General features: G+C 42.6%; 1 protein-coding gene across 1 annotated transcript in view; it reads left to right on the top strand.

Annotated features, from left to right (window-relative positions):
- The window catches only part of OBSCN (obscurin, cytoskeletal calmodulin and titin-interacting RhoGEF), a 214,003-nt gene that overhangs the window by 80,292 nt on the left and 107,748 nt on the right, over positions 1–25,963 (top strand). Inside the window, 20 exon segments of the mRNA XM_019471183.1 lie at positions 878–1,144; positions 2,005–2,271; positions 2,885–3,148; positions 3,727–3,993; positions 4,442–4,705; positions 5,651–5,917; positions 6,981–7,247; positions 8,544–8,807; positions 9,559–9,825; positions 10,653–10,916; positions 14,985–15,248; positions 15,589–15,852; positions 16,155–16,418; positions 16,960–17,223; positions 19,108–19,371; positions 20,707–20,973; positions 21,351–21,600; positions 22,225–22,499; positions 23,830–24,096; positions 24,816–25,082. Coding sequence (XP_019326728.1) covers positions 878–1,144; positions 2,005–2,271; positions 2,885–3,148; positions 3,727–3,993; positions 4,442–4,705; positions 5,651–5,917; positions 6,981–7,247; positions 8,544–8,807; positions 9,559–9,825; positions 10,653–10,916; positions 14,985–15,248; positions 15,589–15,852; positions 16,155–16,418; positions 16,960–17,223; positions 19,108–19,371; positions 20,707–20,973; positions 21,351–21,600; positions 22,225–22,499; positions 23,830–24,096; positions 24,816–25,082 — 5,304 coding nt within the window.

Genomic DNA, 25,963 nt, shown 5'->3' with positions numbered 1-25,963 from the left:
GGGGGCGGGGGGGGGGAAATACCAGTAGCCATGTGACACTGAGTGTCCCAAACTAGAGGTAAAATGGGAACAGAAGAATAGGCTGCAGTTTTTCAACAGCCATAGGACAACTGCATCACGGATCAGTAGCTGACTTGCATATTCATAAGACAGCAGAAGCTAGGAAGAAATTGGTTTGGGTTTTTTTTTTTGTGACCTGAAGGGAAAACACTGCAGTTGAGGTTTTTTTTTTCCCAATAAGTGCCTTCTCTACACTAGTTCACCTTGAATCGCCTTGAATCCCAGGCTGTGATAGAACCTGCATAGGAATCTCCACGGGGACCCTTTCATATGCAGCTGTGCTTTCCTCTCCGTGTATGCTCTGTGCTGTTTTTAAGTCTATTCATGTCTGATAAAAATATGTTGTGGGGGTTTTTTTATAGTGAGAAATCAATACTGCTGGTAATAACAGAAAGCGCTTTGCCATTTCTTTGTGTCCTCTGTGTTATGTGCGAGTTGACCTCAATAAAGTTTTACCATTTTTGTGCCAGTGGTACAGCTCTGACCACCCGTCTACAACACTGCAACACGCTGTTTGTGTCATTAGTGGCAGATGCTGCCCTGCTATTAATGTTAATAATGACAGCAGTAATAGCCGCAATGTTTTCAATAGTGCAGGTAGTGGTTAAAAGGAAAAAAAGCATATGGTCTCAAATATTTTTTTTGCTGCTCTAGAGTGCTGGCAGCCAGATGTGAGCCGTAAGAATCTGTTTACTGTTTGCCAGTGTTTTTCCGTTCCTGTGGTTTTTTTATCTGAATAGAAAAGTCTGAAACAAAAAGGAAAAAGTGATTTCCAATCTCGTGTGTTCCCTTAAGCATCTGCAATGTTCTTTTTCAGAAATAGCAGTTCTTTTCAAGCAAGAGCTCCAAAATGAAGAAGCTAAAGAAGGAAAACAAGTCAAGCTGACCTGTGAGCTCAGCAAACCTGATACCCCGGTGAAATGGATGAAAGGAGACACTGTTCTCTATGCCAGCGAGAAGTATGAATTTAAGCAGCGTGGTACTGTGGCGGAGCTCATTATTCGAGATGTCAAATCAATAGACTCTGGGGAATATACCTGCAGCACTGGGGAACTGAAGACCACTGCTCGGGTGAAAGTAAACGGTAGGCAGAGTTAGATATGTTGCCACACTTTCTTAATGCATTGCTTAATAAATCTTCTATTAAAAAAACCAAGCAAGACAGCACTTTGTGGCAGTGCCATCTACAGATTCATATGTAAAATTTAACGGTAATATTGCATACGTGTAAGTACCTGTATATATTTCATACATGTAATCTCATGTTATGCATCTGGGATTTCAAATCTGTAACTTCCCACTGAACAGAAAATAAGTCAGTGCAAAGGGTTCATTTTCTATACCCTACGTGCCGTAGTTCCTGACCTATCTGCTTTTTTACATGGCTGTGATTAAGGTTGGAGTTAGAGTTGGAGACCAGGAGCAGGGCAGCGCAAGAACATGAAAACGTAATTCGAGTCCAGCCCCTGAATAATGTTTAAACCCCCAAATTCCACAAAGCATCCTTTTTTAAAGGCTCTCAGATGCCACCTGCACTCCCCAATGCCATTAAACAAATACAGTGCCTTTAGTAGTACAGCAGAAGTAGTATGTGCTGGAGCAGAAAGCAGGAGAGAGATAGGGCACGAACACCGTCACAGAGCCCTGCAGCAGCAGGGAATTTGTTAGGTATGGGTGCTCAGAGGACTCTGAAAGGGTCCTTATTAAAGATGAGAGAAACTTCCCCCATACCTCTAGGAATCCCCCGCGAGATGATAACATCTGGGGGAGAGATTTCTTCCTGCTCCCAAGCAGGATCACTTTGATGTCACATAGCCAAGGGGGGGGGTCTAGGGTGGCTCTTCTCATTTGGAAAAGGACTAGTTTTAAGGGGTGACAGCCATTATGGAGCACTTGTACAGCAGGTCAAGAGGGCATGTCCTAATCCCTGGTTCTGTGTTCTAGCTGTGCCTGTCCTTTTCAAACAAGCCCTGGAGAACACGGAAATGGAAGAGGGGAAATCTGTCTCCTTGCGCTGCGAACTCACAAAAGCTGATGCCACCGTGGTGTGGAAGAAGGGAGAAGCCACGCTCCAGGCAAGTGCCAAATATGAAATGAAGCAGAAGGGGACAGTGGCAGAGCTGGTGATTCATAATGCAGAGCCAGAAGATGCGGGAAGATACATCTGTGACACTGGAGACCAGCAGACCACAGCCCAAGTCAAAATCCATGGTAGGAATAAGACACCTGCTTGTGACCATTTGTTGTTGTTCTTGCCATGGTCCTGCTAGTTCCTGCACATTTATAATGAGCATTAAGATAAAAAGGGTTCAGTACAAACAAAAGGCAGCTCTGTCTGGGTCCATTATGTTCTCTATTTTCTAGGACAATAACTTAATGCTAAAACATAGCAATCAAATATACTTGATAACAAGATATCTTTCCTTGCCTCTGAAATAACTGTTCTGCTTTCTGCTCTGGATAGAGGCGCTTGTCTGAGCTCTAAGCCAGGAGGTAAGAAAGGCCTCAGCTACACGCTTTGTTGAAGAATATGCAATTCTTTTCTGCACTTTCTTAGCAAGTTTTTTCACGCGTCTGTGACCAAGAGCATTTGGGCAGCAGAAGGGTAATTCGATATTCTAATTATTGGGAAATAATTGTTTTGGTTTTATCTCCTCCCAAACCCATGGTGTGCTATTGCAAAGTGAAGTAGAGTCCTGGACGTGCAGGTAGGTCGGAGCTTATTAGCTGTGCCGAGAGAATTTGTTTTGTCTTTAAGTCCCATATGAGGTCGCCAGTTGGTAATGATGCTCCTAAAGTAAAATGAGGACGCTTCATTCCTCAGCCATCTCTGTGCTCATCAAAGAAGAGCTGAAGAGCGTGGAAGCTGTGGAAGGTGGGACCGCCACCCTGCGATGCCAGCTGAGCAGAGAGGCCCCCGTGGAGTGGAGGAAGGGGCACGCTCTTCTCCGGCCGAGTAACAAGTACAGGATGAGACAGGAGGGCACGGTGGCTGAGCTGCTGATCCACGATCTGGACCCAAAGGATGCTGGAGACTATACATGTGTGGTGGGGAACCAAAAAAGCACAGCAGCCTTGTCAGTGAATGGTAAAAAGTCAGAAATAACCCGTGAATCTCTGGAACGTTTTTGTCCATCTCTTCCCTCCTCCTCTCTGTACATTCCCTCACAACACCTACCTTCATGTCCTGCTTCTACTTTTTTCATCCTTCCGCTTTTCCATGTTGCCATGTCACTCCTTTCCCCAGTCTCCATCCACGATCAGCTTTCATTGTGCCCAGTGTTGGACATGTGTGTGTGTTGTGTTGTCTTCTTACCTTTCCTCAAGTGAAGGGTGCTGACATGCACGTATGTTTTCCTGAGTTAGTATGGAAACATAAGATTCCTTGGGATTTTCTGTTAAGGACGGTTCATCACCTTTAATGATGAGGATGAGTTTTTCATTTCTATGCATGATCCCAGTCAAGATCACGCATACTTTGATTCCCAGAGAACAATCTACTAGAGAATTTTTTTTGCCATCCACAAAAAAAAGGCAGGATGCGTTTAAGGGTAAAGGTGTTGGAATAAGGCTTAGGTAGTCATACGATAAATCACGATTCAGCCTCTGACCAGAGATCTGGGCAGGGTCTTGGGTTGCAATCCCTTTTCATTCTGCATCTCCCAGCCCTGCCAGTCCGTTTCAAAAAAGAGCTGAAGAACGAGGAAGCCACCGAGAGCGGGACGGCCACGCTGCAGTGCGAGCTGAGCCAGGCGGTGGGCTCGGTCGAGTGGAGGAAGGATGGGAAGGTGCTGATGCCAAACGGCAAATACAAAATGAGACGGGAAGGGCGTTTTGTTGAGCTGGTTATCCAAGACCTAGACTTGATGGATGCTGGGAGCTATACCTGCGTGTGTGGAGACCAGAAGACAACAGCTGCCTTGAGAGTGAATGGTAACCGTTCTACCCGTTTTGCTCATTAAGCCCCAAACTTAATGTGTTTGACAGCATTTGCTGGTCATCCGAAGTTTGGTCAGTGTGATTTCTAACAGGTTTCACGTTCTCGGCTCTGTGGTGCCAGAGTCACCCTATTAGGGAATATTCCCTTGTGTTTTGTTTTGGTTTTTTTTTTTGCTTTGAGACGGCACAGCTATTCCCTTGTGTTTTGTTTTGGTTTTTTTTTTGCTTTGAGACAGCACAGCTACGTTGTATATTGTTTTCTCTAATTTATTTCTCTCTACTCTAGGAGGTTTTACACCCACCCACCCCCTTTCAACTGTATCCACCTCCCAGTAGTGCATTTTTGGTTAGATGTATGCACTGCAGCCCAGTAACTCACAGCAGAGTCCGGTTCATTTGGTTCTAGTGCTGATTCCTTCTCTGTTGGTATTGCATCCTTCAGCCTTGCCTATCCTCTTCCAAGAAGAAATGTTGAACAAGGAAGCTACGGAGGGGGAGGCGGTCACTTTGCACTGTAAACTGAGCAAATCGGCCCCGGTCGAGTGGAGAAAGGGGAATGTGGTCCTCAAGCCAAGTGAAAAATACAAAATAGAGCAGGAAGGTCCCTTTGCGGAGCTGATGATCCGGGATTTGGATTTGGCAGACGCTGGCGACTACAGCTGTGTGTGTGGAGATCAACAGACTACAGCTGCTTTGACAGTAAATGGTAAAAAGAAATTCTCAGCACGTGCCCCAAGTAAACCTGTAAAATTCCAAACTCTCTTCTTCTTTTTCTCCTGTTTCTTCTGGTCTCTGTATACTTTCTATCCTCCCTGCTGCTGATTTAACTTTTCTATCCTGTTTTCCTTCTCTCTCTCCTTTCACCTGATGCCCTCTTGACGTGCTGCTTGTTTTCCCAGGTGCTATGTTCAAATGACAAGTGGAGTACAGGTCCCCAGCTCAACACAATCTCTCTAGTCCAGTAGAGCTGCTTGTTTAAAAGTTTTCCCATAGGGATTGACCTAAAAGTGAGAATAGCATTTGCTTTTTGTAACTTAGACTGTTACACTTGTTGCTCCTCAGAGGAACAAGTTTTCATCAATGTATGATGCTACGCAAGGACTATCTTAATGAAAAATTGCCTTTTTATTCTCCTGCTATTCCCAGCCCTTTTTTACCAATTTTGGCTTAACTCTTCCAAAGCATATACTTTACCTCTGCAGAAAGCTGGCAGCATGTTTGTAACTGCTCTGTTTTAAGGGGCTCTATTTATAAAAATACAGACAGTGCCGTGAATCAGGCATTTCTGTAGAACTGCTCTTTTTCTCAAAGGGAACAAAATGCTTTGGGTTTCATATTGAAATATGGCCTCTAATTTTACCCCTTTGGTTTTATGGTGTATAAAGTAAAGGATAGATGGTTTGTCAACTAAGTTTGCAGATAGACAGACTTGCTTTTAAAGCAAGTTTTAAAGTGTGAGGGCAAAAAAATTAAAAATCAGACTGGCATCTCTTTTGAAATGTTAGAAACTGGAACAAAATCCTGGGGTGTGAAGAAGGTCTTATGGCTTCAGTGACATGCAGCTTCAGGGAGATAAGAAGAGAGAGTGAGTAGCTCATGGGTCAGGCTTTCTCAGCTTTGATGCTGTGTCCGTATTGCATTTACTCTGCAGTCCTGCCTGCTCTTTTCACCAAAGAACTGACAGATGAAGAAGCCACAGAGGGTAAAAGTGTCTCTCTGCACTGTGAGCTGAACAAGGCTGCTGCTAATGTGGAGTGGAAGAAGGGCTTCAAAACCCTCAAAGCAAGTGACAAGTATAAAATGAAACATGAAGGTGTCGTTGCTGAGCTTATAATCCAAAATCTAGACACGACGGATGCTGGAAATTACTCCTGTGTGTGCGGAGACCGGCAGACTATGGCAGTTTTAACAGTGCATGGTAAAACAAACAAAACAAAACACATACTAAAAGTAACTATCCTGTTTTCTCTCTTCATTTGGAGAGGCACCTGGTTACCCTACCATCTCCTTCCTTCTGCCAGACCCTTATTCACAGCTCACTGATGCCAATGAAGTGCTCCCATCGGCATCAGTGCGGCCGGGGTGCGTGGCACAAACCGGGCACCACTGTGCAAGCTCGGAGAAACACATAGGCAACCCGGATTGCCGCTACTGTTTTAATTAGGGTCCATCATTTTGCTTTTCCCCTTGAAAGTTCCTTTATTAAACTCCCCGTTATGCTCAAGCCCAATAAAATGGGTTGCCTCAAAGGGACTATGACTTAGGGATTTTAAGGTTTCATAGAAACCTTGTGGAAACTTATTCCCATACTCCATTCCTGGGACAACAAGGTGCTTTTACACGTACGGGCCAGTTGTCATTGCATTCAGTTACTCTCCTAGGTAAAGCAAGCCCAAACCTTCTAAGGGATGACCGTTCCCAGGGAGAACTTTGATTTTTACTGCAACTGACGTGTTTGAAAGGATACGTCAGTTCAGGTGAAAATGCTTGTTTTCCCACCATGTATCGAAATGAACAATTTCATTTCAAACTGACATTTAGAATGAAACTCCAGTGTTTCATTTTTTTAATGGACAATATCTTCTCTTTTGCTTAAGTATGTGAAAACATACCAAACATCTTCCCATTACGGTTTAAAAAGTCACATAAGAAAACCAATTTTTTTCTTCAGAAATTTCAAATTAGTATTTATTCTTTTCGCTTGAAATTTCCCAGGAAAAAATTGTTTTTTTTTCTTTTGTCTGTATTGATTTGTGACTCTGAGTATATGTAAAATATCTCTATGGAATACTGCAAGCATTGTATCCTTTCCTGGTGATGACGTTTTTTCCTCATACTGATTCATGAACACTATTGACAATCTATGTTCTTGTACTGATAAATCAGTTCAAGATAAGAGGAGAAAAAGAAAATTAAACATCGATAGTTAATTTCAACTCTTCGGGGCGTTACATCTCACTGCTCGTATTGCTGTCCTTCAGCTTTGCCTGCGTTTTTCAAAGAAGGATTGAAGAACAGAGAAGCCACAGATGGTGCAACAGCCACTTTGCACTGCGAGCTGAGCAAGGTCGGTGTCCCAGTGGAGTGGAAGAAAGGGGACAAGACACTCAAACCGAGTGATAAGTATAGGATGAGACAAGAAGATACCGCTGCAGAGCTGTTGATCCGAGATCTGGAGGTAGAAGATACAGGAGAATATACCTGTGTGTGTGGAGATCAGAAGACCTCAGCTGTCTTGACAGTCCATGGTAAAAAAGCCGTTCTCCATTATGATAGCAGTACCTCAGGGAGATCCCTTTTCTCTCAGAGGTTTCTTTCCCACTTGCTTTGATGTTTTGATTCTGCAGCATTTTCTTGCTTTGCTGGCTGTGTTTCATCCCATCTCCCACTGTCTGGCAGTTTGAAACTGGTGGCTTTATAGCAAAGTAAAGAAGACTTGTGCGAATTTCTCATCTTAGTCTTCACTTTTTAAAAGTGAAAAAGGCACCTGTATGTAAGGCCAAAAGTGAGCAGACCTCTAGCAGCAAGCTTGTTCTCAGAGGGTTTGTCCTTGCGTCTCACTGACGTCGGTGGTTTTCGGTGCTTAACTTGAAGGAATGATCTTTAAAAACGCTGAGCTCGGTTAGCGAGAGGTTTTCCCATTCAGGAATGAATGACTGTGTCCTCCTTCTTTGTGGGACTGTGATATATTCTGCCGAGGAAATAGTACTTTCAAAAAAAACCCCAAACCATTATTCTGCAGGTCCTGATTTAGGGAATGGTGAGACAGATTTTGTTCCTGTCTCTGCCATGGTGAATAGTGACAAGCTTTGATTGCCCCTCCAGCAGATGAAAGAATAGTTTTTATTTGAGTTAGATCTTAAGAATAAGATGCTTCTAAGGACAGGGGCAAGACTGTGGAGGCAAAACTCTCTTCTCTCAGATTTTCTGCATGCTTTTACTTCCTCTTCTTTCTCCCAGCTGGCGGTACTTCTGTTCCTCTCCTCCTCTGAGCTGGCACTTTCTTCCCTGTGCAAGTCGCTTCCTTTTTACTTTGGTAGCACACCACAAAGCAACTTGCTGAATGTTGCTAAAAAAAGCCTGTATTCCTGCTGTTAGAGCCATTATGTCCTTGGAAATTATGGCCTAGAGGTGCACCTGAAGTTATATTACGAATTCTTTTCAGAACCAGAAAGATAAATTATGGTGTCAGAAAAGGTAGAGATCTCCAGCCAGCAGTGCCACCATCCAGGGCGATGACTTTCAATCAGAAGTCAGGTCATTAGTGTTCAAGATTTGATGATTTCAGACTGAAATAGGTAGAGAGGACTACTGGAATCAGCTGGGAAATGATGAGCAGGCTGCATAAGTCAACGTTAGAAGCAGGTCATGGTGGCAATTATCCCTGTGAGATCCTGCAGTAGTGTTCTAATAGATGCAGTTTTCAAGACTATGTGATTTGTTTTCCTGTAACAGTGAAGGACTGGCCTCAGGACCTAGTCCTAAGTTCCTCAAGGTCTGGTTGGTGGTTTTGACGTACTCTCTGTTTATATTACGTCCCATAGCTTTGCCTGCACTGTTCAAAAAAGAACTTGTCAGTATGGAAGCCACAGAAAACGGCACAGCTGTTCTGCAGTGTGAGCTAACTAAACCCACTCCGGTGGAGTGGAGAAAAGGGCAAAAGGTGCTGAAGCCTAGTGAGAAGTACAAAATGAGACTGAAGGATACCATTGCTGAGCTGACAGTCCATAGCCTGGAGGAGCAAGATGCGGGAGATTACACATGCGTGTGCGGAGACAAGATGACTACTGCATCCCTGACAGTGCATGGTAAAATACATAAGTTTAATAGGGATTTTCTGCTTTGTCATCTGTGATCTTACACAGGATCACAAACTGTTCTTGATCCCATCTATTATTTTAAATTTTTGTGACAGCTGTATCAACCCCTGGGAATAGCTTTTACTGAAAGTCCTTCGCTTGGGACTGATAAATAGCACCATGCAGTCTTTTCTGTCCCTTTTCTTCCATGTTAATGGAATCTGGAAGCAGATAACGAAGACCTCGGTGAAGTCATAAATAGCACTTGCAGTATTTCCATTAATTAATTTCTCTAGGCATATCACTGAGATTTCACTTATTTTACCTGAATGGAATAGAAAGGTGCTCTGTTATGATAACAACTGAGAAAGGCAGGTGAGAATGATACGTTGCAGCCTGGAACTTTAAATAACACAGTGTTCATTGTAATTGTTCATCCGATCTTAAGACGGAGCTGTGCATAGTTCCTTGAAAGCTTGGAATCAGCTTTCTATCGTTATATCTTAAAATGCCTTTAAAGCGTACCTTCCAGTGCTGAAATTATAGTTTTACAACACTGATTTCCAATTCAGTTGTGCCATGCTGAATGTGGTGTATTGCAAAGCATAAGGCAGGGATGCCCCTGAAACCACCATTTGCTTCTCGGGTACTGTATATTCTAAAACCTTTAGAGATTAAAGGGTTTTAATCCAGTGGAGCAGTCGAAATGCAGTATTTCCTCAATTTTAAAGTGCTCTCTCTCTTCACCTGTGATCTTCAGCCCTTCCTCTGCATTTTAAAAAAGAGTTGAAGAACGTGGAAGCCACAGAAAATGGCACGGCCACTTTCTGCTGCGAGCTGAACAAGCCAGCAGCTGCCGTGGAATGGAGGAAAGGAGACAGAGCCCTGGAGCCAAATGACAAGTTCACCATGAGCTGCGAGGGCACAACTGCTGAGCTGGTGATCCGTGATTTAGATCTGACGGATGCGGGAGACTACACATGCTGTTATGGAGATCAGAAAACCACTGCTGCGCTAACAGTGAATGGTAAAAAAGAAAAAAATTATCAAATTAAGTGGATTATTTTCAACCAGCTGGTTTTTTAAGAGCATGCTAGTATCAGCTTTGAAATTGCAGCCCCGTTTCTGATGAATTTAGCAACATGTGGCTGGACACGGGCATAAACATGGGGATGCACTGGTCAGTATCAGGCAAAGATCAGGTGTTCGTTGCAAAAATTTCAGATATTCATCACGGTACTAAGTCCTTCCTTTGATGTTCGCATTCAGTAGTAGTTGCTAAAAATGGAAAATCATATCCTTGTGATGTTGGCTGTAAAGATGTTACAATACTAAAGTTGAGAATATTACAGTTTGGTGATGAGGTATTTTTGATAGTTTTCAGTGTGTCAGAATAATTTGACAGTCAAGTTCTGCTAGACCACTAGCAGAACTCCACTCTGAGGAGAAATCTCATGGAAAAGTGAGATTGATGCCTCAGATATAGTTTCATTTATGAACTTTTTCAGTAACGATTTGCATTGCAATAGAACTTAGACGCTCTAGTTAGGCTTTATTTTCCATTGTGCCAGGCAATACCCAAAGTAAGGTAGGGCTCGGTCTTGCTGAGTTTGAAGTTGAGACTGGTGTGGCTCTCCTTTTCACGCCATAGACCATACTATAAAAAAAGGTCTGACTTATGAACAAGGTGTTCTCCAGCTTTCCAAGGTCACCATCACATGTTTCCCAGAGTGGTTATCAATCCTATTTGATTAGGGAAGGCTTTGATTGTCACGTGTGGTTGGCAGATCACAGATAAATAGTTACTTAGATAGCTGCCATGGTCATACATTCTGCTCCTTTTGAACTCCTCAGCCTTGCCTGCACACTTCAAGAAAGAGATGAAGAATGAAGAAGCCACAGAAGGTGGAACAGCCACGCTACAATGTGAGCTATCTAGGGCTGCCTCTGTGGAGTGGAAAAAGAAACACAAAGTGCTGAAATTGAGTGAAAAATATACTATGAGACAGGAAGGTACTACAGCACAACTGCTGATCCATGCTTTAGAAGTCAAGGATGCTGGGGAGTACACCTGTGTGTGTGGAGATGAGAAGACTACTGCGGCACTGACAGTGCATGGTAAAGAAAACAGAAATGAGAATTTTTTGTGTGATGTTTCTCCCGTTTCCTCTGGAAGCCTCAGTACTGACACGCAATGAGTTCTTTCTCTAATCTTGCCATCATTAATTCTGTTGGTAACGGATATTCTTGGTTTTATTGTGATTTTTATCTAATTCTAACTAGAACTGTAGTTCCATTGATTATACTAATATTTTCCCTGTGTTCTTCTCCTTGCTCTTGTTGGTGCACAGCTATACTGCTTTGTACCACACTGAAGGCCAAAAGATGCCACATGCTTGTGTCTTTTGTTCTGTTTTACGTACTTTTGACTTAAGCCTAGAGAGATGGAGCAGCAGGAACATTCATACTTCTTAAAAAGAGCGATCTTAGATTTCAAGTTACATTAGGATTTGACAGACAATTTTAAATAATGCAAACAAAACTTGATTCAGCGCAACTTTTCTATGTAACTCTGACCAAAGATCATGTAGATTTGTATTCTGGTATTGCAGAATACTCAGCATTATAGTGGGAGAGTACTTCACAGTCCTCAGTCAAATTCATCAGCAAACTTTCCTTGGAAGAGAGGGAAACTTTATTTCCACTATTAACATAGGACAGTAGGAAGTAGTTTCAGCCATCTTTCTCACCTGGAAATTCAGTAGGTCAATGAGTTGATTTCTTTTTACTGCCCAGACTTTTTCATCTTGGTATTTACCAATAAAACAAGGATGGCTTCAGTCTTGACCTAACAATTTAACCATGGAAAACAGAATTGGAAAAGACTTCTACGGGTCGTCTAGCCCATCCTTGACCCCCACGTCACCATCACACCTACCCAGCCTCACTCCAGTGCTGAAGAATTTGCAGTTCCCCTGGACACTCATTCCACTGCCTAGCCATCAATACTGCCAGAAAGTTCTTCCTAATTTCAACAAAAGTCTTTCTCGAGCTGGCTTAAGTCATTACTTCTTGTCCCATATCCTGTAGAAATGGAGAAATATTTGCTATTTTCCTCTCTGTGAAAGATTTGAAAACTTATAGCATGTCTCCTTTCTGTCTTCTCTTTTCCGGACTAAGTACTTTCAATGCTTTCACTCTTTCTTCATAGGTCATGTTTTCTAGACTTCAGCTCATCTTTGTTGCTTTCTGGACCATCTTCAGTTAACCCACATCTTTCTAGAAGTGTGGTGGCCAAAGGCAGACTACAGCGCTCCATCTGAGGCTTTGCCAGACTGGAGTAGCATGGAAGGACTTCATGTGTCTGGCATATGACACTCCATTTTATATATCCCTATTATGATGTTTGCTTTACTCACATCAGAATTGCATTTTTTGACTTGCCTTTGCTCCGTGATCCACGGTAACCCCAAATATCTCTCTGCAGATCTGCTGCCTATTGCTCCCCATCTTGTATTTGTGTTGTTGATTGTTCCTAAATATAGTATTTTGCACCTGCTCTTGCTGAATCGCAGCCTATTTTTTTCACCACTGCTTCATCAAGATCTTCTATACCCTAATCCTGTTTAACAAAGTGCTTTTCAGCTTCTCTCCCGTCCCAGCTTGAGATCATCTGCAAAGTTAATGACTACTCTGTGTTTCATAGTCCAAGCCACTAAAGAAAATGCTGAATAATACTGGACTCCAGAGTACTGAGGAACTCTGCTCAGCTCATTCTTTCATTGTGAGTGTAAATCACAGTTGAGTATTCTTTGACTGTGGTTTTCAAACTGGTAGTGCTTCCTACTGTAGTTAAAGTAAGAGCTTTACTAAAAATCAGGGTGTACGGCATATACTGCGTCTCTCTCACTGAAGTTCATTAACCTATGTCAACAAATATGACACTGGTCCACTCCTTCGCGAAAAGAAAAGCTCCTGGCAAGTCCAAGGGTATTGCTACAATGTTTTTCAAAGAATTGAAGTTAAGCTGAAATGGCCGTAGTTCCTTGGATCCTCTCTCTGCCTCCCTCTTCTCCTCCCTTTTTTCCAAGACACAGACACTGTGGGTGGGATTCAGCTTGTAGATCAAGACAGGTGAGTGTTCCTAAATTCCTATTATTGTCAACGGAGATCTAATCAACACAGTCAATGGAAGCCAGGGAGGCATCCAGTTCACCATACAGCAGGCATTTACATTTGGTCAGCATGCAGCTCCACTGGCTCCGCTGACTTTGTCTGGATCTTTTTTGACTGTCCTGGGAGCTTAGACTCTTGGTTTACACGGTGAGAGCTAAATGTGTGCGTTTCAATTTGTGAGACCTTTTCCACCTCTGAGTTTCCAGTTTTTCAATACTTGTGGAACATCACCCATTCTCTTTGATTTCTCCAGTGTAACTGTTAATTTCTAATATTGATTTAAGCCTGTACGTTAAATATTCCGGGACAAATTTCATCACACCAAGGTGCTTTGAGAATATTCAGTTTATTTAAATGTTCTCTAATCTGTTTTTTTCTTGTCCTAGCCAGAATTCCTATAACTTTCTTAGCTATCATTAATTTTTAATATTAAAGAAAAAAAAGAAATTAAACACTTCAGCTTTCCCTGTCTTACCTACCATCAACTTACATTCCTAAAAGTTAGTAGACCAACTTCTCCCTTGTTGTTTTTCTTCCTTTTAACCTACCTACAGAATGTCATTGTATTTTTTTCTGCTTCTTTCTAGTTCAGGCTGGCCAGGTTTCCTGGGATTTGCATGCTAATATTCTGATACAGCCAAGAGCCACAAGTTGAACTGTGAGCAGAGGACATGGAAAGCTCCTGGAGTAGTGATCTCACCACCCAGTCGCTGGATACAACTACATAGAGCATTCAGCTGTGTCTGGAGATATTTGATATCAGCATCATTTTGCAGATTGCCTTTCAGGCCCTCTTTCATGTTGGTCTCTTTGTCCGCGAGGTGACAGAGTCCAGGAATGGGGAACTGACCTTGACCTTCTTGAGACATGCCAGGAAACTGTCCTTTCTGGGTTTTCCTCTACATTCTGTAGTATTTCTTTTGCACTCATCTAAGCCTCCCATATTTTATAGGTCTCCCGAGTTTCAGGACATTGAAGGATTCATGATTTAGGCAGGCTCTTCCTGATGGTCCTTGGAGTGGGGTAGTCTGTGTAATCATGCCCTTCATATTCTTTCTTCAAGAAGTTTTCCACTCTCTTAAACTACCTTGTCCTTTAAGTTTGCTTCTGCTTGGTCATAAGTAACAATTACTGAATTATTGAAGCTCGCTTTCTTGTCGCTCACAGAATTTCTTTTTGCTCTTCTCCATCATTACTTGTCCTAAAATCCATGACCTCTCCTGCTTCATAATTGGTGTCTGCCCAGTTATCCTCCCCGTCTGTATTCTCAAATATTTATTTCTTGCTGGGCAGAGTCAGGACTTGGAGATCCTCCTCTCCTGTTCTTTCATATATATTCTATATCCAAAAGTGGTCCCCACCCCATTCCAAAGCCTTAGCAGACATTGTCCCATCCTATTGCTCCCACAGTACATATCACTACATTACCATCCAGTCTGACGCTCTGAATGATTCTATTAGTTGTTCCAAAAGGGATGGGGTGTTAGGATGCACCTGAACCTCCTGGTGTGAAGGTCTTATAGCAGATTTCCACAATGGAGACATCGTCCTTCTTTTTCCTTTTTATTGTTACCCAAGTACTTTCAAGAGGTCTCTCCAGTTCTGCTCTTCAGCCTCACTCTAACTCTCAGGCTAGGTCTGTAGGCATCCTTAACACGTAAGGTAAAGCCTTTTCTCTTTTTTTCTTTAGCTGTTTTTCCTGATCATGGTGTAACCTGCTATATCACTTTTTCCTGGGCTGAATTACACCGAGAAAGTTATAGTTTTGACCTAACATGAAGTTTTTACATTTCTGCTGTTTATTTTCCATACATCTCTAACCGAATCAGCAAATTTACCCACTGTTTGAGGCCCTTTTGTGGCTATGATACAAATGAGTATCTTCCTTCCGTGAGATGATCCTCATGTCAATAACTAGGCGTGGATAGATACTGGTAAACATCAAGGTTCATTTTTTTTTGGTGGCCAAGAACTGCCTGTCATGAAAATGTTTGCTCCTTTGTTTCTCAGCCCTTCCTGCTCTCTTCAAAGAAGAGTTAAGAAATGAGGAAGCCACGGAGGGTGAAGTAGTCACTCTGCGCTGTGAGCTGACCAAGACCGCTTCGGTGGAGTGGAAAAAAGGACACACAGTACTCAAACCTAGCGAGAAATACAAAATGAGGCAGAAGGATGTCACTGCAGAACTGGTGATCCATAATCTAAATGAGAATGATGCTGGTGATTATACCTGTGTGTGTGGGGATAAGCAGTCCACAGCTTCCTTAGCAGTACATGGTAATAACCGATTTCATCTAGATGTCCTTATTATCAAGCTTATGGTTTGAATTCATTTTTTTCTCCATGTTCATTGTTATCTCTGCATAGTTCCTCTGAGTCTGACTTTGCATGTCATAGTCATGAGAATTAATTTGCATTTTGTGATTTAAGGGAATAAACCTTCCTCCCATTTCCTAATACAAAGTGGTTTTTAGGACCTGATCCCTAAAGTAGATGTGAGATCAGGCCCGAAGACAGCTCCCCACTGATGCCCTCGCCTTTCCTTCCCCACCCCTGCCCTTCACCAGGAGGCTGTGTTTGCTGCTCCGTCTTAACCCTTTGCCCATTGCATCCTCAGCACTGCCTGCACGCATCAAGGAAAGCCTGAAGGATGAGGAGGTAACAGAAGGTCAAGCAGCCACCCTGAGCTGTGAGCTGACCAAGATTGCTCAAGTAGAGTGGAGAAAGGGAAGCAGTTTGCTCAAAGTCAGCGACAAATACAAAATGAGACAGGAGGGCATGGTCATGAAGCTGCTTATCCATGACGTAGAATTGCAAGATGCTGGAGAATACACTTGTGTGTGTGGAGAACAGGAGACAACAGCTGCCTTGATAGTGCATGGTAAAAAACATATACATATATCTGTATTACTGTGTTTTTCTCTACCAGCTCATTGCTATTGGTTGTGTGTTCACCTATGGCTGAATTTGTTTCTTTAAATTTGTAAACTGTCTCTAAGATCTGGTTGCATCCAGGCTGCTTCTCTGTTTCTGTCCGTTGGTTTGACCAATATTCCAGAATTATGAGGAAAGGAAACTCTTTCCACCCTAAAATGTTCCCAGCTTCTCTACCACCCGATCCCTCCCATCACCTGTGTGCCACGTGTCATTTTTAACGTCCTCTGTCTGTTTTGTGACCTTCAGCCCTGCCTGCACTTTTCAAAGAAGAACTGAAGGATGTGCAAGCCATGGAAAGCCAAACAGCCGCTCTGCGCTGTGAGCTGACCAAGGCTGCAGCTGTGTCATGGAAGAAAGGAAACAAAATACTCAGGGCAAGTGAAAAATACATCATGCGGCAGGATGATGCCCTTGCTGAGCTGGAAATTTATGATCTAGAGCTGCAGGATGCAGGGGATTACACCTGTGTGTGTGGAGACCAACACACCACGGCTTCTCTGACAGTGAATGGTAAATTAAACTTGCAGATGACTGCTCATTTTTTGTTTCTCTGAAACACCCTGTTGCTGTACGAAGTATCTGTCAGCTTTAGGCTTTTTCCTAGGAAGTAATTTGTGCTCAGGAAAGGAGACCTTCTTGCTCTGACATTTAATTTTAGGCTGATATTCCTGAAAAGGCAGCTGAGGACATGACTGTTTCTCCATGCAGACAAACTGCTATGCTGTAAGTTTAAAGGAATAGTGCCTAGGAAATGCTCCTGTTAGATGAGCTGAGATGTCCTGCCCCCGTGGAGGGTGGCCCTGTGATAAATTCTTTAGGTTGCATCTTGAATCCATACAGCCTTTTGTACTTTGACCTGTCAGCTCAGCATTTCTTTTCTTACTGTCGCTGCTGGATTTAGTTTTCCAGATCTTCATAGTGATAACCTCAACCTCAATGGCTAAAGTCCCTGACTTGGCCAGATTTGAACTTCAGTTGAGAATCCATGATGCTGATCACAAATGCAGAGGTCTTAGTTTAAATACGCTATCTATTGACTTTCCATTCCCAGCCCTGCCAGTGCTTTTCAAGGAAGAACTGAAGAATGAAGAAGTCCTAGAAGGAGCATCAGTCTCTCTGCGTTGTGAATTAACCAAAGCAGCTCCAGTGCAGTGGAAAATAAGGTCCAAAGTGCTCAAAGCAAGTGACAAATATCAAATGAGACAGCCTGGCACCATTGCAGAGCTGGTCATTCATGACCTAGAAGTAAAAGATGCTGGAGATTACATGTGTGTTTGTGGTGACCAGAAGACAACAGCAACCTTAACAGTTCATGGTAAAAAGACCTTATTAAAATTAATAAATAGTTCTATAGACAGACATCACTCTGAAATTCAGCTGTTTCTGCCCTGGGTCAGTAGTTTCTTTGTTTTTTTCCCCTTTCTCTTCATTCTATCTACAGCTCATTTCTTACTGAGAAAGACTAGCTCAGGGCAAATTTTTGGGTAATTATTAATCTGCCCCCCTTTAAAAGGAGAAAACGAGATGTTTCTTCCTGTCCAAGTCCCCTCTTCTTGGACATTTACATTTTCCAGCTCTTTTCCCCCCTCATTCCCATGGTTCGCTTCAGCCAACCACAGTTTTCTCCAGAACGCACATGTATGGTCTGTCAGGCCCTCTGCTCTCCAAGCACTGCTCAAAGGAGAAGTGAGGGTTGGGGGAGCAGGAGGAGGAGGAGATGTTGCTCTTCTGGGTGACCCGGTCACGGCTACTCCTGGGGCTACCAGATCCTTTAAGCAAGTGGGACATACAGAATGAGTTAAGAGTTACCATTCCAGAGCTTGTTACCTCTAACGTAGGTTTGAAGGATGCAGGGGTCTACACCTCTGTGTGTGGGGATCAAGAATACCTTGACAGTTAGGCATTAAAAAACCAAACCAACCCCAACAACACAGGTTATCAGCAGTTATACTCTCCTTTATCCTATCAGCTCCCAATAAACCAATCCAGAAATAAATCCTTGTGTTACGTTAATAATCTCATTACCTGATGTTCTGCTCTCCTCTCATTAATGAGTACCCGTTTTAATGGAGTAACAGTCCTTGGCTCTGAGGAATTTACTTGGTCAAAGAGACCCAGTTCTGTCCCCTCCAGCTTTTTTCCAAAAACTTCTGACTCCCCTCAGGCTTTCCTGAGACATGGACTTTTTCTGAGGCATTTGGGGAGTACAGTTTGTATTCTGTACCTGCTTACAGTAGTTGTACACAAGGCACATTTGTGGGTAAATGTTAATAATTAGTTTTCCTGAAGGTTATTTCCTATAGGTTGTTCTGTCTTTGGGTTTTGATTTCCAAAATGGAAAATAGTGAGAACTTGAAATTCTTATTACATGTAATGGCCTTTCAAACTAATTTAAAACTACCTGATGTTCTGCTCTCCTCTCATTAATGAGTACCCGTTTTAATGGAGTAACAGTCCTTGGCTCTGAGGAATTTACTTGGTCAAAGAGACCCAGTTCTGTCCCCTCCAGCTTTTTTCCAAAAACTTCTGACTCCCCTCAGGCTTTCCTGAGACATGGACTTTTTCTGAGGCATTTGGGGAGTACAGTTTGTATTCTGTACCTGCTTACAGTAGTTGTACACAAGGCACATTTGTGGGTAAATGTTAATAATTAGTTTTCCTGAAGGTTATTTCCTATAGGTTGTTCTGTCTTTGGGTTTTGATTTCCAAAATGGAAAATAGTGAGAACTTGAAATTCTTATTACATGTAATGGCCTTTCAAACTTCAATTTAAAACTAGAAGTAGTTTTATTTTGAAATCTGGCTGATCTCATGTAGTTGGGGCTATAATTTTTTAGTAAAAACAAAACAGCAAATAACAATACCAGCCTGCAAGAAATCACACCTGTGTAGGTAAAATAGTACTGTATCCATCAGTGTTATTTGTGAGTGCTGTTGACCCAAGGTCTGGATCTTTATGTATTGTTCTTTCACCATGAAAAGCAACAGACACGCAGTGAACTGATCTCTTACGGTATGTGAAACCACGTCACACTTGAAGAAGGATGCCTTCAGAGTTTCTGAACTTGGCTATAGCTAAGCATGTTTATAACAGGCTGAAAAAGGGAGGCATGAGGGGAAATAATCCCAAGCATGAAAAAGAAATTAGGATTTTGATTCTGGTTTTCTGATGACCATTTATCCATGTTGCATCCCTCAGCTCTGCCACCGCTCTTCAAGGAAGAGCTAAAGAACAAGGAAGCAGAAGAAGGTGGAGAAGTCGCCCTGCACTGTGAGCTCACCAAGGCTGCTCCGGTGGAGTGGCGGAAGGAACAGAGGATTCTCAAAGCGAGTGAGAAATACAAAATGAGGCAGGAAGGGACCAAGGCAGAGCTGGTGATTCATGAAATAGCTGAGGAGGATGCAGGAGACTACACCTGCGTGTGTGGAGAGCACCAGACTACAGCCGTCTTAACAGTACAGGGTAAAAATTGTCTTGACCTTCTATTTCCCCACTGGAAACGTCTGTCCTCCACTATCAGGTGTTCAGTTTTCCACGTTTGTTTGTTCAACCTTATTAACTGAAGTTCCATTCATTTGAAATGGTATTCCCCGCCTTTGATGACCTGCAGGCTGTGTATATTGGAAAATACCGGTCTGTATTTTCCTGTGCCATCCTTTTGTCTTTTCCTTTCCTTAAACACAAACCTGCTATCCTTTAATCTTTCCCTTCTGGCATTCCTTTCCTAGCTTATAAACCCACTATTCTTTCATCTTTCCCTTCCTGCGTTTCTTTTCTAAAACACAAATCTGTTTATTCTTTGCCATTCTTCTCCGGCATTCTCTACCATTTTAATGTAGTATAGGGTATAATAAGCAGTATCCAGAATAAGGCTGTGTTAATTATAATTTCTTCTGTGCTGAGTTATGTTTATATTGGGTTTTGTGCCCATAACCACTGTCCTAACGCACAAAGATAGGTTTGCATTGGGAGTCTGATTTTTTCTACGCAGGAAAGAATAAATTCTTTCTGTGACCTCCTTCTGGTCTTACTCTGTTGCAAGAACCAGTTGCTGTGCAACCCAGAGTGGTGTTTCAGGTTAACACTGCTGGGGGTGGGAAGTGTGCAAAATCAAGGAGGCTAGACCTGGTTTCTAGCCTGGATATTTTAACTTAGCTCCACCACCATGGAGTGAGTCATTAAGTTTGAGATCTGAGCCATCCAACCTTGTTAAGGAGGTAGACTATCCCATTATCCCACCTAGTTAACAGAGGGACATATGTTAAGGTCACCAAATTTATTTCAAGGAAATAGAAGTGGGGGAATATGTTCTGAGACACGAAAACAGGCTGGGATTCAGCATCTGGAGATTGTCAAGAGGAATCTGTGAGCCCTGGCTGCACCTTTTCAAGGGCACCTCAAGGAAGAAAGAATGATGATGAGTAAGGAGCTGTGCCAACACTCAGAGCTCAGCAATAAGTAGGAAAAGAGAGAACAAAGGCATGAAGTCTGCGGAAGACATCAACACGTGTGAATTAAGGGGTTCAGAGACTATATTCTTAGTTCTTCTTACATGGAAACTGGTAGAAAGCAGGTGTAAATCTCTTGAGGACAGTGCAATTTTGCTAGTAGGAAGCCAGCATAAAACCAAAGGTTTAGGGTATATATTCCCACTAGGATGTTTTCATTTCTCTGTCCTCTCTTTGTTGCTGATGCTCGCACTTCCATAACCTTCACAACTTTCCCCTGTCACTTCCTACTCTCACCCATCCCTGGAGATATCCTCAGTTTGTAATACTTTTTACCTGCATCCTTCAGCCGTGCCTCCGTTTTTCCAAGAAGAAATGACCAGCAAGGAAGCAGTAGAAGGTGGAACGGCAACTTTGCACTGTGAGCTCAGCAAGGCATCTGCCCATGTTCAGTGGAAGAAGGGCCATCATGTCCTCACCTCGGACAACAAGTACAGCATGAGACAGGAAGGCTGTGTTCTGGAGCTGGTAGTTCACGATTTAGGCTTGAATGATACTGGAGATTATACCTGTGTGTGTGGAGACAAGACCACCACAGCTGCCTTAACAGTGCATGGTAAAGTAATCCTTGGGACTAAGGTCCTCCAAACCTTAGACCTGCCCGTGTCTCTATTGCTATGGTCTGTTCCCATTCCCTTTCTGTTTGCTTGGGCTTTTGTGTTCCTTTGGAGTTTGGTCATGTTCTTCCTCCTTCTGTTAGAATTGGGAAAAGAGCTGCCTGTTGGTGTTTGTCCTCCTCAGCTGTGCTGGTCCTTCTCACTTTCCTTGCCCTGATGCAGAGTCCAGGGAAGACGGGGGAGATTTCTCCCACTGTGTTCCACTGACCTGGATCAGGGCTCAGTAGTGCACCATGCATCCTCTCCCCCAGGACCTCATCTAGCTGTTTTTTTTAGAAATATTCACTCTCTCTATGGTAAATCTTTTACTCTTCAGCACTGCCTCCAGAATTCAAACAAGACCTGAAGGACCTAGAAGCTGTAGAAAGTGGGACAGCTGCTCTGCACTGTGAGCTGACTAAACCTGCTGTGGTGGAGTGGAAGAAAGGGCAGGAGGTGCTCCAGGCAAGCAGCAAATACAAAATGAGTCAAGATGGTACCGTTGCGAAGCTGACTATCCATGAGCTGGATGTGGACGACACTGGAGATTACACCTGCGTGTGTGGAGATCAGCAGACAACTGCCAAAACAAACAGAAAAAACCAAAACAAAAACCAAAAAAAACCCGAGGGAAAAAAAGGGAAAAGGTCATAATATATTCTGAAAATAAAAGCTGTATGTTAGTGTCAGTTACGGAGAAGATTTGGCTATGATTCATAAGGAAGGTGTGCACAATAGCACGGTCTGTACAGTCTAATAGAGTGACCAGGTAGAAAATGGGAATTGCAATGCAGAACTAAATGCATTTTGTCAGTATGGTACTGTCAGGATAATTGTAATCTCTCCTGCAAGTGGCCTGCCTTAAGAGGGAATCTGAACTCTTACAGCTCCCTGCTGATCTTCAGAATATCTCCTCTGTGATCAGGGCAACATGTTGGCTACTTTTATAGCAGGAAAAATATTCCGCCATTTTTAGATCATAAATTAGATTAAGCTTGTATATACTTCACGGCAAATGTAACTTCTTGAACGTGATTTCTTCTTGTTCTGCAGATATTCCTATTCCCTCTCTGGGGAAATAGCCTTGTACTTTGAATGTAGAACATTGAGGTTTAGAGACATCTGCAAAAAAGCTCTTTTGGTGCTTTCATTTTCTTTCTACTTTCTCTTTCCCAAACCCCAACTGCAGTATGTTGCAAGTCATATTTCTATTTTATAGCCCTACCAGCACTTTTTAAACAAGAGCTTCAGAACACCGAGGCAGAAGAAGGTGGTACAGCAACACTGAGGTGTGAGCTTACCAAACTCAATGCTCCTGTAGAGTGGAGGAAAGGAGATACTACTCTCTACCCTGGTTTGAAATATGAGATGAAGCATCAGGGCTCCACTGCTGAATTGGTCATTTATGACTTAGAGCTGGATGATTCAGGAGAGTACACCTGCGACTCTGGACATCAGCAGACAACAGCGGTGGTAACCGTACATGGTAGGCAGAGTATTGACCCTTGGTTCAATAGAAATGAAGTGAAAGGAGCATCTCTCAGTGTTCCCTGTGGATATTTATTTGTTTTGCTGCTGGTTTGTGCCAGCGTACATATTCTACTTGAGCATGACACATGGTCAAGTCAGAGAGGTTCTGCTTGCGGTATCTGGAATGATTAATCAGCATCAAAGCAATTAAATGTTGTCATGATGTCAAAATATGATGAACCCTCCTGCCCTTGAGTGCAGGGAGTGTGGCTGCATATGGGAATGGATAACAGAAATAAGCCAGGCAGGCTGATGGTGAGTATTGACCCTTGGTTCAATAGAAATGAAGTGAAAGGAGCATCTCTCAGTGTTCCCTGTGGATATTTATTTGTTTTGCTGCTGGTTTGTGCCAGCGTACATATTCTACTTGAGCATGACACATGGTCAAGTCAGAGAGGTTCTGCTTGCGGTATCTGGAATGATTAATCAGCATCAAAGCAATTAAATGTTGTCATGATGTCAAAATATGATGAACCCTCCTGCCCTTGAGTGCAGGGAGTGTGGCTGCATATGGGAATGGATAACAGAAAATAAGCCAGGCAGGCTGATGGTTATCTTGGGTTGTTGATTGCTTCAGCAGGCGTAAGGGATGCCTAACTGGGCATAATGTCCAACTGGGATGATAAGAGATGCAACAATTGGGGGATAAAGGATTTCTATAACATGAATGTGCTGTACTATTACTTGAGGCTTTGAGCCTCAAGTATAAACTTTGAGTGCAAACAACTGCATCCACATCTGTTTTCTTCCACCCCTTCTACCATCCAGAGGAAGACCTTGCCTGAAATCTGAATTTCCTCTTCCATTTATCATTTTATTGTCATCTCTTACTGTACTGCCTCTTCTTGTGGGTTGAATGCTAACTTGATCTTTTGTATATTGATAGAAGCTTTATTTGGGGGAAAAAAACTCTTCACTTAATATTGCAAACTCGCAGACCTTTATTAAGGAGCAAGGGTCCATGTAAGAGAGAGCATGTCCAGTGGTCTTTGACTAAAGCATCCCTAGTTGGCATGAAGACGCTTCCGTAGGAAAGTCTGACTCCTTCAGATCACAAACCAGGCCATTCTGTGGACCACTCCCTAAGACCAGATCTTTCCTAACTTCACCATCTGTCCTCAGCTCTTGGTTCACGTAATGGTTCAAGAAAGTTGCTACCAAGACAGAGAGCTGCAGCCCAAAGATTGTGGAATCATTAGAATAGGCCATTTCTGAAGAACGATGGTAGGACTGGGTCCTTTCCAGACTAAAACGCTCTTAAAACATTTCCCTTTCAAATTTTGCAGCACTGCCTGTCACATTTAAGCAACCCCTTCAAAATAAGCAATCAGAGGAAGGAAGTACAGCTACATTGTGCTGTGAGCTTTCGAAACCCAATGCTGCAGTGGAATGGAAGAAAGGAGGAGTGGGGCTGCAGCCCAGCGAGAAGTATGAAATGAGGCAGAGGGAATGCCGGGTAGAGCTCTTAATACATAATCTCAGATTAGAAGATACAGGACAGTACAGCTGTGATACTGGGGGTCAGGAAACCAAGGCATCTTTAAATGTGAAAGGTAGGTGGTGTGAGCTGACTCTTAAAGCAATAGATTTCATCCAACGTGCAAAGCAACAGTTTGAATATGGATATTTTTTAGTACATGATTTTTTTTTCCCCCTAATTTTTTTTTCCTTTTCATCTGATATACTAGGATTTCTTTTTCTTTTTTTTTTTTTTTTTCAATGAGAATGGAAGAGGATGATACTTTGTTCTTCCAGTGCTGCATTTGAGTTTTGGGTTCTAAGAAGAAATACTTTCTAGCTTTATGGCTGGAGAGAAATTAAAGAAAGAGCAATGCTTTAACATAACCTCTGGACATTTCACATGACGTGGTTTAAGTATTTAAAAAAAAGATTTTTCTTCCAAATCCTGGAATAAGACTGACAAAAACCTTCCTGATCTGTCAGGGCTGTCCATGGAGTTTCGAACTTCTTTACTCTTGAGATCTTTGTTAGATCAACTGAAGGATAAATTCATTCAAATAACTCAACCCTGGGAAATATTTGAGTCAAGGAACAAAGGAAATAAACGTTACAAGTGCTGATGGCTGCTTCTGATGCAGCAAGCTCTAGTAGCTCCAGGCAAATTAGAAAACACGGATCCTGCCTAGGAATATAGCACTTGAAAAGCACAGTATCTTGTTCCACGAAGTGTCAGTCTAACTGTGTTAACCAGGACTTGACTCAGGCTTCAATAAAAGCTCCTGTTGCTTCTTTTTTTTTTTTTTCCCTTTAGCTCTGCCAGTTCTTTTCAAAAAGGAGCTCAAGGACAAGGAGGTGGAAGAAGGAGCTGCAGTGAAATTCCAGTGTGAACTGACAAAGGATAATGCAACAGTGGAGTGGAGGAAAGGCACCATGGAGCTCTTCCCGTGCACCAAATACGAAATTAAATTAAGTGGTCGCACAGCCGAACTTGTGATTCATAATGTAGAACCAGAAGACGCCTCTGATTACACATGTAATACAGGAGACCAGCAGAGCACAGCAGTCCTCAGAGTGAATGGTTAGCATTGCATCAAAATGGAACAGAGGATAAAAGGGACTTGTAAAATTGTGTGAATGATATTCTTTTATTCATTGGTGAATAAGGCACTCCAAAGGTTAAGATAAAGAGGAAAGCAGGGGCCCAGTCATAAACCAGAATACAGAAAAGTGGGTTTTATGGGACAGGATTTGTAGAATGGCTATTTAAGCCTGTAAAGCACAGTGTACAGTGTATTGACCCCTTCTCTGATATGATAAAAGCAAGAAACTCTGCATCATGGGGATTTTGAAATTCTGATAGACCTTTATTTTTGGCACTGCATTCATTGCTGGTTCAGTTGAATCAATAAGTAATCATAAGTCATTTACAAAAAAAAAAAAAAAAACTATTTTCAGTTTTTGTAATGCCCTTCCATGAAGATCTTGAGAAGACTATGTTTAAACAAACCAGGAATAATGTCTGTGATTAACCACTGTCTGAAATGTTAATGGTCATCTCGAACTGTTGGGTGCAACTTGTGGCTTTGATCTAAGCCACAACCTTTCAAACCACGGCCTCTTGGCTGAACCTGACCCACGAAGCAGCCGCTGGGTCAACTACGAGTGAGAGAGCCCTGTGCTTGCTTTACATGTATCACAATAGGGTTTAGACAGAGGGACCACAAGCACTGAGATTCCTGTTTTCACAACTGCTCACACACACACGGGGTGGATATTCCCTTCTCGTTTTCACCAGTGACAAGCTGTTGTCTGAGCTGTTCCATGCCCCGCTTATTTATTCGCCTACCAAGTGAATAAATGTAGTCCATTTGTTTGTGCATCATCTGGAAGGACTTACTGCTGATGGTCTAGGGTCTTGAAAAGATAGCAGAGAAATAAGAGATGTGTTTAAAGCTTTTC

This window comes from Aptenodytes forsteri, unplaced genomic scaffold (genome assembly GCF_000699145.1).
Source record: "Aptenodytes forsteri isolate BGI_AS27 unplaced genomic scaffold, ASM69914v1 Scaffold80, whole genome shotgun sequence".
NCBI classification, from domain to species: domain Eukaryota; kingdom Metazoa; phylum Chordata; class Aves; order Sphenisciformes; family Spheniscidae; genus Aptenodytes; species Aptenodytes forsteri.
Note: the sequence above shows the minus strand (reverse complement) of the source record. Positions and strands in the feature narration are given on the sequence as shown.